An 11,826-nucleotide genomic window follows, 5' to 3' on the forward strand; every position below is an offset into this window, starting at 1 on the left:
TTCAGCATGAGAAGCTTGCCATCTGAATTGGAAGTAGATGTTTTCTTTGCTAAAATAGGCTCTTTACATGGGTTGCTTTATTTTAATACAAAAGTAATAAACTGTAAGTGTACAAAAATGAGCAAAATTGAAGGGACTTCTGCTTTTTAAGGAATGAGGTGCATGTGAAAAGCAGAGCAGATTTTCTATCACTGTAATAAAAATAGACTTCTAAACTGGCCGTTCACCGTATCAGCTATTTTTGTAACATTTCTGTCTGTTTATTTTTCAGCTTTTTTAATCCAACTCAAATGAACTAAAAACAGAAGATTTTTTAAAATGAAGTAATATAAAGATTGGCCTTATCTCACTCTACTCCCCTCCTTGCTTCTCTGCTCATCTAGCACCTGTCTGCTCTCACCCTTCCCATGTTCTCGCCACTGCTGGTGCAAGATTTCTACAGCTTCTGTCATCTGGATCAGCCTTGTTACCTAGATTTCCTCAACCATCTCTCTCTTCACATCACATTCTAGTCATGTTTCTCAATTGGCCTTTTGTTTTGTTTTGGTTTTGTTTTGGGCTTGCAACTAGGTGTGCTTTAATTTCATTACCATACCATGTTGCTCCCCCGACTTGTTATTTTTTTAACTTTCTCCTGTCTCATATTAAATTTTGTACTACATTTTGAGAAATAATACTGCTACAAAACTTACGTTGTTGTAAATGCTTTCAGATTTAACTATTTGTTGGATAATGTTTTAATCCAATCTAAAGTTTAAATTTTGTTTTTTAGGAACTATAGAATCATTTTGGAAATCAATATGAACAGTTTCCTCAAGTTCTTTTTTACCAGTACTAGTATGATATATTGATTAGGCTGTAGTTGAGAGATGTGAGTTTTCTTTTCTCATTAGAACTGTTGGCCAGAAGCTTTTTTGCTGATTAATTGTGGGCGTGTCCTCTGCTTTGCCTACCCAAGTGAGCTAAAGGCCAGTTGAAAGTCTTATGGACTGAATGTTAGGCTGGTTTAAAATATTAACATAGAAGATCACTGGACTCTTTTTGGCATCTAATTTTGATGTACCTAGACTTTTGCTTGTCTGAGGTGTAATATAAAGCCTTAAAAATGAATAAAAGTGCTTTACCATTGGGGTGAGAAAAATCCATATTGGAATGCTGAATTTCTTCTTTTTTACAGAGAGTACACATTGGCAAGTTGAGAGTTATCAACCTGTGAAACAGTATGCAGATTTGTGTCTTCTGTATCACATCTGCTAAAATTTTAATTTTTAATATTAGTTGTTTTTGTTTTCTTTTGCTTAATCTAATAGCTCTGTGTTTTGCGTGTTCCCAAGTGATATAATGATGAATAATGCTTTCAGTGTTTATCTGCTTAAATTTATTTGTGATACAAATAGTGCCACCTCCCCTTCTTTCTTAAGAAGGCTCCCCTTGGCTCTGAAAACCTAAATTTCTTATTTTCATCCACATACTCTTTTATGAAACTATCTCTTTCATCTTTCTGGCTTTTTGGACTTTCTAACACATGATTTCTTTCGATCAGAGAGGAGTTCTTTCAAAGTAATAAAAGTGGTTTTCCTCAAGGTGGGGAAAATAGTATTTCTAGCATCATGTAATTGGGAATTCAGTGGAAAAGTTTTCTATAATCTTCCCTCATGAATGACATTGACCCAGGCATGTTCTGATTTAGACCAGACATGTACTGAAGACCTTTATGAGTCTTGCTTTAGTCAGGCACACTGCTATTTAGAACAGAATCAATATAAAGTATGAAAATTACGTTTACAAATATACGTAGAAATCTTTTTGTATACAAATACATATTCAATAGCTTGTGAGTAGATTTCTTTAGAGGCATTTCTGCTATGAGAATACAGTATCTATTGATAACCTTTAGATTTGAAGTAAAGTATTCAATCAGAACATAGTTATAGAACACTCCTGCAGAAGCTTTATTTTCTAAATCTGTTGGTAGAAACCAAGTTTACTCTTTACATTTTTTTTGCCACATTTATAGCAAGTAGGATGTTTTTTAAGCCACTGCAGTAGAGAAATTTTCTAATCATTGACAGAAACAAGATTTATTCTTTATATTTTTTAATAGTACGTTTGTAGCAACCGGGGTGTTTTAAAAATAGAAACTAAGCAAAATTAATCATTTTTAATCTGTTTTCATTGCATGTCTACATACTGAGAGAAAAGTGTAGAAACCTGTCATCTTGGGCATGAAGACATAAGTTTAGCATAATCTTAATTCTAGATTATTTTGTGATTGACATTTGATTTCTAATTGCCTAAAAATAGGTATGCCCAATATGTTTTACTTATATAGCATCATTTTTTTATTAACTTCTCTAAACTGTTAACCTTGTTTTGAAAAATTGTATTACTTTTTCTTAAAACAGTGTGGGAAACCAGAAATAGCCTGCATGTGTTTTATTTTTAATTTCTTGAGGCTGGGAGGGGAGGGAGGGACACAGTTTGCTTCAACAATGAAAATACACTGCATGCCAAAGAAATGCAGAGATGAAAATTAATACCAGGTTTTAAAGATGATTACCAATTAGTAATATTATTTTGAAAATATCCCATATTTCTACATCAATAAGATTATATAAAAGTTATTTTTGTTTTTCTAGGTAGTTGGCAAAAAAGGTGAAAGCCACTAAGGTACAAAAGACACTGGAAGACCATGTTGCAATCAGATCTACAGCTCCTGGATAATTGCTTGATTCTCGCCAGAGACTGTCAATATTCCATTCATTGCCATTACCAATAAATCATTGCTTTTGTTCAGATGATATCACTAGTGTTTCTATTGTAATCTTGATACATGCAATTGTAAATAAAAGTCACTACTTTTGCCAAGCTCAATTTTTGTCATTCTAAATAAGTGTGTTCTCTTTCCATTTATTTGAAAATTGGCCAACTTTTGACCTTAGAAGAGACTTAAGTGTCTGGTAGCATATTGATCAAAAGCCAGTTTCTCTCCTTAGAGGAGCAAAACTCTTTTAGGGAATTAAGGAGTGTGTGTGTGTTCATATGCACACACACACACACACACACACAGAGCAAGTGATTTTGATAAATGGGCTTGGAACAGGTAACTGTGTTCAAATGAGTACTAACTCATATGTTTATTAAACAGCATTTGGGTATCTGGGCAATAGAAATTACTCAAATTATAAACTACCAGAAATAAACACAAGTTAAATGAAATTTAACTGTTTTCACCTAAACTGTTAGTTAATGGGACCACAGATTTTAATCTTTCTGGAAAGACCTTAAAAATTCAAGTCAGCCATTTTCTGTACTAGTGGAGGTATGTTGAAATCTGACGGTAGGGGAAAATATGGTACTATGAATTCATGAAGCAACAGGAATTAGTATCTTTTAATCAAGTATGTATTATCTTAACTTCAAAAATAATCAATGTAAATACACAGAATATGATTTAAGGTTGACAATAAATTGACCAAATGTATATGTTTAAAAGGTCTTTCACAAAAGGCTGGCAAAGCAAAAGATCTGTTTCTTACTACTTTTTCTTTGATCTCAAAACTGTAATCTGGAAAGTATTGGTAAAATTTTAATTATTTAATTTCTCTTTTTAAAATTAAAATTTAATTTTTAAATTTCTGAGTATTTTAAAAATTGTGTTTGAAAAGAGTACATAAGACTATTAATTTTGATTCAGTTATTTAAATAATACATTTGAGGGCATTTTTGTCTAAGAACATGGTTGAGATACTGTTTACCTTTGGGAGACCAATGTATTTATACACATTTATGGAAAAATTGTGGAGAAGTTTTTGTGTTAAAAATAGTCACTTTCTGAAACCCTAGAGTCATTAGATAATATTTAGTTCCTTTGTATGTAAGCACATAACTGGCCTGTGGTGATGTCTATATCATGTATTTCAGTTATGTTGCCTTGGGTCAACTGGAGGCAGAAGGGCAAGAAATAAAAGTTTGTAACTCTCCTTAATATAGACCATCTCAGATTAATCATGTCTGAAATTAAGGATAAAATTAATATCTTCTGTTTTTTGTTTGTTTTGCTCAGGAAGATTGGCCCTGAGCTAACATCTGTTGCCAATCTTCCTCTTTTTGCTTGAGGAAGATTGTCACTAAGCTAACATCTGTGTGAATCTTCTTTTACTTTGTACGTGGGACGCTGCCACAGCATGGCCTGGTGAGCAGTGTGTAGGTCTGTGCCCGGGATCCGAACCCGTGAACCCCAGGCCGATGAAGTGGAACCGCTGAACCCAACCACTACACCACCTGGCTGGCCCCAAGATTAATATCTTAAGAGTTTTGTTTTACGTTTTTGTAAACTAACAGCCTTTTTGTTTTACATTTTGTAAACTAAAATTGTTAAAGTGCCTCATCTTAAGTATTGCTGACCTCATCCTATTTATACTTGACAGTTTGAAAACCCAGTGAAAGTAAGTTCATATTTGTAAAGGATAAGGCATCAGATTTATATTGTTTGTGTGACTTTTCTATAACCCAGTTGGTTCCAGCATTATACAACCATTCCATAATTATTCAAATTGTAAATAGTGAAAAATGAATGTTTATAGGTAACTGTAACATGTTTCACTATGGGAAGTTTTACAAATAAACATGCATAGTTGACATTATTTAAAATACCAAGCTGAAATTCTAGTGTTTTCTCCTAAAACTGTGTGTATATATGTACACACACATATATATACATATATATATAACATATTTATATATAACCCTGAATTTTCCAGATGAGTAAGAAGAGCATTTGAAAAATGTAACCCTGGTTATTTTAACCAAAGCCATCCATTAGATAGTGTTTTCTAGAAAACTCATATTAGGTTTATTGTTTGTTTTGTCAGACATAGCAAAAACAAAAAAGTTTCCCTTGATTTTGCATATTTTGTTATATTTCACGTCAGGATGCATTTTCTGATGTGAAACAACCATGAAAAATACCTTGTCCGTAATGGAAACAGAAGTATTTCAGTACAAAATCCTTGTCAGCATAAGGCCAAGGGCAAGAGTATTGCACACAGGCTCCCACACTCTTGTGCCCATGGCAGGCCTTCCTGATCCATTTTGGCCAAATTGTCTCCCAATCTTGTGTTAGAGGTGGCCACTTAATCTTTTGGATTTGACATATGAGTTGGAACCTGTCTGCCATCTTTGTCTCAAGGCTTGAGGATGTATAGTGTATTTCTTGTAGTGTTTGCAGCTGTGTTGTTACTGTACATTTGGCCTCTGCATTTTATTTATGGCTGCCATTAATATGCTTGATATGAGGGGGCTTTTTTTGCCTAAAGCAGTTAAGATCTTCCTGAGTTCTTAATGTCTCAAATAAATCTGTAATACTATAATAAGAATAAAGCATTGGAGTTGTAAATTAGTCAACTTAAACCCTCTCCTTTGTAAGCTTTAAAGAATGAAAGAAATAATAGGGCTCACCTATGTTGCTTTTAAGTAGTATTTATAAAGTTCAATTTGGTCAGTTAAGTTTTGTGTTAGGTATATGTCTTCTCTGGAATTGATCATTTCAAACCTTAGTTTTTTGGGGTTTTTTTAGAAAAGTAACTTAGAATAAGAAATCCATTCACTGAATGCTAAAGGAAAACTTTGGAGGAATATTGTGTTCACTTAGCTTTAACACCTCATTACTAGAGGTGTTACTCTGAATTTTACAAAGTTTTCCAAACATGTTTTATAATATACATATAGCATGTTTCTTAGAGAAATGAATTTAAAAATAGTGAATATTTTATTCCCTAATTAAATCTGTATTGCTTAAGGAAGACTATTGATGTCATCTTAAGCATATTTTCACTTCAAGTTGTTTTTAGGTCAATACATTTTTTAATATGTTCAGCACTGTAAGAGTAAGTAGGCAGAGTGAAGATTTTACAGGCTAATAAGATTACCTTTAAACTTTGTGCCCCATGCAAGATTATTAATTGGAGAATGTGTAACTAAATTATTCCCATAAGATAACTTTAGAATTTGAATATGCTAGTAAAATTGTACACAGCTTGGAATAATATTAAAATCTTACGATGTGAAACCCAAAACCTGCTGGAGTATTTCTCCTTTCTCTACACTTACTATGCTTCTCTATGGAAGAGGAAGTTTATTTAGGACTTAATTCTGGTAAGTCGAGCAGGCCAGAATTAGTTATGAAAACATGGTTTGTTGATTTATACCTGGACATGCATTTGAGATATTGACACATTTATGCTACTTAGGAGCAAGTTTGAAGTTTGAATCTCCTGCTACTTGTAAGCTGTGTGGTCTTGAGCAAGTAACATACTTAGGAGCTTGAATTTTCTCTTGTGAGAAAATAGGAACGTTACCTCTTAGGCTTGTTATGAAGGTTAAATGCATGTTACTTTGTATCTGGAACAAGGATAAGTAGTAATCTTCTGCACCCTGCTCTCCCATCTGGCTACTGCTGCTTTTCTGCTTTTTAAAGGCCATCATTTCTTGCTAGGCATAATGCAGTAGCCTCGTAATTGTTTCCTTGCCTCTGATCTGGCCTCTGTAATGTGTCCTCCACATGGCTGCTAGTGATGTTTCTTTTTCGAGGTCTTTATAATGTGATCCCTCCCTCTGCAGCCTTCTCCCCCTACCCCATTCCCCTGTGTGCTGCACCCTACTAGCAGTTACCAGAGTGTACCCTGATAGCTAATACCTTCCTCTGGCCTAACTTGTCCACTTGACAAATTCCTCCTTGTCCAGAAGGTTCAGCCGAAGCAAAACTGATAGAGGTAACACGTGATGATTGCATATGCTTCCTCTGCTGCCATAGCACCCTGTGGTCATTTCATCCTTGTCCTTACCAAACTACATTGTAATTATTTGTAGTCTTATTTGTTCTACTAGCTTACAAGCAGTAATGTGAGGATTCGTCCCCAGTACCAAACCAAAGTTACTTTGAGCTCTATTATCAATAAACATAATATTGAACAAATTTTGAGGTTCCAGAGGAGACCCTTGAGGTAAAGCTGAGAGATTGTAGGAGTTTGTAATTCAGCAAGGTAAGAAAGAGAATTAGCAGAAGTAAAGCAAGTGCATGGTGTATACATAGAATGAGGTTCAAATAAAAGATGTTTTAGGGAAATGAGGAAGGAGATGAAGCTGGAAGAGCAAGTAGAAACCATAACATGGAACTCCTTGCCATGTGAAGAGATAAGGCTACCCTTAGTTTATGGGAGGAGGGAGATAGAGGAGTCCACGATGACGCATAAGTCTCACTTTTACAATTGGATGCAGAAATGTTGGCTCTTAGGAAAAGCAGCAAGTTTGGAGGGGAAGGTGAATATCGTTTTGGATTCATTGCCTAGATTAATGTGTCTGAAATGCCTTTTTGGCTTTCAGGTCTAATAGGTACACAGGAATGGGATTTTACAGCTTAGGGCTAGAAATAGGAATCTAGGAGTCACTCAGGTGATGGGAGTTGAACTAGGTTCATTAATGGGATCATCTAGACAATATAAAGGGAGAGGAGGAAACTAAAGAATAAATACTAGGGAATACTAATAAATATTAAGGAATTTGCAGAGGAACCTAGAAAGCAGAAGTATTCAGGAATGTAGAAGGAAAAACGAGGAGTTGGTAAAGTGTTAGACGAATTCAAGAGTCATTATCAAATGTAGACAAATTGAAATTAGTAGGGATATCCAACTGTCAATCCATTAAGTTGTAGAAAAAAATTTTTTTTCTTTTTTTTTGAGGAAGATCAGCCCTGAGCTAACATCTGCTGCCAATCCTCTTTTTGCTGAGAAAAACTGGCCCTGAGCTAACATCTGTGCCCATCTTCCTCTACTTTATACGTAGGACGCCTACCACAGCATGGCTTGCCAAGCGGTGCCATGTCCGCACCCGGGATCCGAGCCAGAGAACCCCGAGCTGCCAAAGCGGAACATGCGCATTTAACCGCTGCACCACCAGGCCAGCCCCAGAAAAAAATTGTTTGTAGTGCTTAATTATAAGAATCATTGATTATATTAATAATCTTTTGGTTGAAGGGGACATCAGCAGACAGAACTATTCTGAAACCCTTCTTGCAAAGAAATTTAGGTTTCATAGTCTACCATTGAATAGTTTTACGAGACAATTAGCAAGGTGTGGAGATTGATGGCAACATCCCATAAGGGAGAATATGAAACTCTTTGAAGTTGTCATTAAGGGCTTTAGTCTTTTCTTATAATCAAGTGCTTTTCCTCTGGTATTTTTTGTAATCATAAATTTTGTCCTGTCATTCTAGAACATTCTTTCACAACTGCTTTTATTCTCCTAAAAGTTTCTAATTTCACAAAAATAATTCCTCTGAGCCCTGGATGGGTCATTTAGGTTGCTCAGTAATAAAATTTCTAATTTTATAGGGTAGTAGTAAACAGGTAAGTTATTAAAACCTGCTCTCCTGGGGTTTGGAGTAATAGGGACCTCCTTTATCAGAGCCCTGTAATCTCCCTGTGACCAAGGATAGTAAAAATAGTGGCGCAGTTCATTTCCCTGGACACGTAGTTCTCTCAAAGGCGTCAGCACATTGACAGCTTTAGGATGGCTTCTGCATGGGTTTAGTCTTGGCTGCAGGTGACTTTTAAGTTTAAAAATGTGTATTTAACTCCAAAAGGACAACGGCAGGGAGTCTGGGTGTAAGTGCATAGGCCAACTCAAACCACGGGGATAGGCTTGTACAGAAGCAAATAGGTGTCACTTCATCTGAGTTTTCATTTGACTCTAGCAACTGCAAGGGGAAGCTATTTGGGTGTTCACATTTTGGTTTGAGTTTAAAAAAATTTTTTTTTCTGGCAATTTGAAAATTCTTAACCCACAAAGCTTCCTCTTACCAATCAAAATATGGAATCCATTGAATTTGGGAAAAGCTAAAAACTTTGGTCCAGCATACTTGCTTTTCAGAGTGCCCTAATGCGGTTGGTATCAGGACTCTAATGTAGGTATGCCATTTCAGGAATTAGCTGTATTTGTGAATACATAACTTTATCACCTTTGCCGAAAATAATGACCTGTATAAGCCTAATTCTGGGCTCTCTATTCTGTTCCATAGATCTGTCTACTTTTATGTGAATAGCATGCTGTCTTGATTAGTTGAGCTTCATAGGTATGCCTTGAAGTCAGGTAGTGTAATTCCTCCAATTTTCTTAGATTTTTTTTCAGTATTCTAGGTCTTTTGCATTTTTCCTTTAGAATCAGCTCATCAATTTCTAAAGAAAGCTTTATGGATGGATTGCCTTGAATATGACATCTTAACAATACTGTCTTCCAGTCTCTGAACATGGTTGATATATACAATCTCCACTTACTCAGATCGTCTTTAGTTTCTCAAGGCAATGTTTTATAGTTTTCAACATGGAGGCCCTTCTTTCATTAGACTTTCTCCTAGCTATTTGATGTTTGTTGGCATTATTGCAAACGGAATTTTAAACATTTCATTTTCCGATTGTTTGCTGCTAGTATATAGTAATACAGTTATTTTTATTTTTTATTTTTTTGTGAGAACATTGGCCCTGAACTTGTTGCCAATCCTCTTCTTTTTGCTTGTGGATGATAGTCACTGAGGTAACATCTGTACCAATCTTCCTCTATTTTATGTGGGATGCCACCATAGAGTGGCTTAACAAGCAGTGCTAGGTCCATGCCTGGGATCTGACCTGTAAACCCCCAGCTGCCAAAGCAGAGTGCGTGAACTTCACCACTATACCACCAGGCTGGCCTCACAGTTAATTTTTTAATGTTGACCTTGTCGTCTATCAGCTTCATGAACTCCTTTATTAGTTCTAGTGATTTTTTTATAGACTCGTTATTATTTTCGATGTAAATAACCATATGCAAATACAGTCACTTTTAATTATTCCTTTCTAGAACTTTGTACCTTTTATTTCGTTTTCTTGTCTTGTTGCAGTGCCTAGGAATTCCAGAACAATATTGAATAGAAGTAGTGAGAGTAAACATCCTTGCTGTGTTCTTGATCTTAGGAGGATAGCTCAAGTGATGTTAGTTGCAGGTTTTTGAAAGCTGTCCTTTATCAAATTGACAAAGTTTGTTTCTATTTCTAATTTGCTAGAATTTAAAAAATTGTGAGTTGGGGATAAATTTTACCAAGTGCTTTTTCTGCATCTTTTGAGATGATTATGTGTATTTCCTTCTTTATTCTGTTAATATGGTGAATAATGTAAATAGATTTTCAAATGTTAAAGCAACCTTGCTTTCTCTGGATTAACTGCAGTTGGTCTTGCTGTATTTTTATTTCCATATATTGCTGGATTAAATTAGCTAAATTAGTTTACTAATGATTTTTTGTGTCTATGCTCATGAAGGATATTGTTCTATACTTTTCTTATATTGTAATTCCTTTGCCAGATTTTGATATCAGGGATGTGCTGGTTACTCTTTAAATGTTTGATAGAACTCACCAGTTTTTTGGTGGGAAGATTTTAAAATACATATTTGTTATATGTGATAGATATTAGAGTCATTGAGATTCTCTATATCATCCTGTGTGCACTTTGGTGAGTTTTATTTTCCAAGGAATTTGTCTTTCATTTAAGTTGTCAAAATTTATTTACATAAAGTTTTTCACAATATTCCCTTGTTAACTTGTAATGTCTGAAAGATCTGTCTGGCCTTTTTTGATTACTATTATTGATAAATTTTTCTCTCTTTTTGTGAATCATTCTTGCAAAGGAGTTATAAATTTTATTAATCTTATCGAAATTGAATTTCTGGTTTTGTTATTTTTCTAGTTTATTAATTTATACACTTCTTTTTATTATTGTTTCTACTTAAGTTGTGTTTAATTTGCTCTTTCTTCTATCTTATTAATATAAAAACTTTGATCATAATAGAAATCTTTCTTCTAATATAAGCATTTAAAATTATAAACTTCCTGATGAGCTATGCAAGTGCATACCAAAATTTTTGATGTGTTATTTTTTATTGTCATTCAATTAAAAATATTTTCAAGTTCTGTTATAATTTATTTTTTGATTCCTGGGTAATTTAGAAATATATTGCTGGATTTCCAAATATTTGGGGATGTTCTAGATATCTTATTTTTGTTGATTTTTAATTTGTTTCTATTTCTGTAAGAGAACATACTCTAAGACTTGAATCTTTTGGAACTATTTGAGACTTGTTTTATGTCCCAGCGTAATAGTCTATCTAGATGAATGTTCCATGTGCACTTCAAAAGAATGTATATTCTGCAGTTGGATTCTTTTCAAAAGATTCCAAATCTCTGGTGACATTCTCGAGTCTTTTCATTCATTTACAAAAAATTTCCATTTGTTTCCTTCAACATAGCAATTGTACTTATTTTAAAGTCCTTTTCTGCTAACTCCAATATCTGAATCACTTGTGAATTTGTTTCTATTGTCTATTTTTCCTCTTGGATTTCAGTCGTTTGGTACTCTCTCTTGGTACACTTGATAATGTTTTATTAATATGTATTTAATATCTATTCCATGCTAGACACTGCGTATGAACAGTTAGTAAAGGCTCTGGATGATATTGTCTTCCTTCAGAGTGAGTTTACAATTTCCTCTGCTAGGCAGACTTTGTGGGGCAGATTACTTTATCTGATGAGTCTATCCAATAAGCTGAAGGTAGGCAGCCTAATGTATTTACTGAGGTCCCTCCCCTTGGAAAATTTGAACGTTTATTCTTATCTCCTTAATACTGTGAGAGTGATGAACACTGCTTTCAGAATTCCTCTAATTTCTTATCTCTAGTCCCACGCAGCTTCATAATTTGGCAAATATCTTGAAAGAATTATCAGCTATGTGTCAGGATTTGTTC

General features: G+C 34.5%; 1 protein-coding gene across 5 annotated transcripts in view; it reads left to right on the top strand.

Moving 5' to 3' along the window:
- TXNL1 (thioredoxin like 1) overlaps nt 1–2,874 on the top strand; it is a 36,760-nt gene extending 33,886 nt beyond the window's left edge. For 2 of the 5 annotated variants that reach the window (XR_011504391.1, XM_014847024.3), the window contains 2 exons: nt 1,178–1,220; nt 2,640–2,874. Coding sequence is in view for 2 of the 5 variants with exons in the window: in XM_014847024.3 (XP_014702510.1) it covers nt 1,178–1,216 (39 nt within the window). In the remaining 3 variants the exon portion in view is untranslated. Of the gene's footprint in view, nt 1–271; nt 1,221–2,639 lie in introns of those variants that run through there. The other 3 variants (XR_011504392.1, XM_014847030.3, XM_070512987.1) reach the window with 3 other exon arrangements.
- Nucleotides 2,875–11,826: the final 8,952 nt, after the last annotated feature.

Source organism: Equus asinus, chromosome 7 (genome assembly GCF_041296235.1).
Source record: "Equus asinus isolate D_3611 breed Donkey chromosome 7, EquAss-T2T_v2, whole genome shotgun sequence".
NCBI lineage: Eukaryota > Metazoa > Chordata > Mammalia > Perissodactyla > Equidae > Equus > Equus asinus.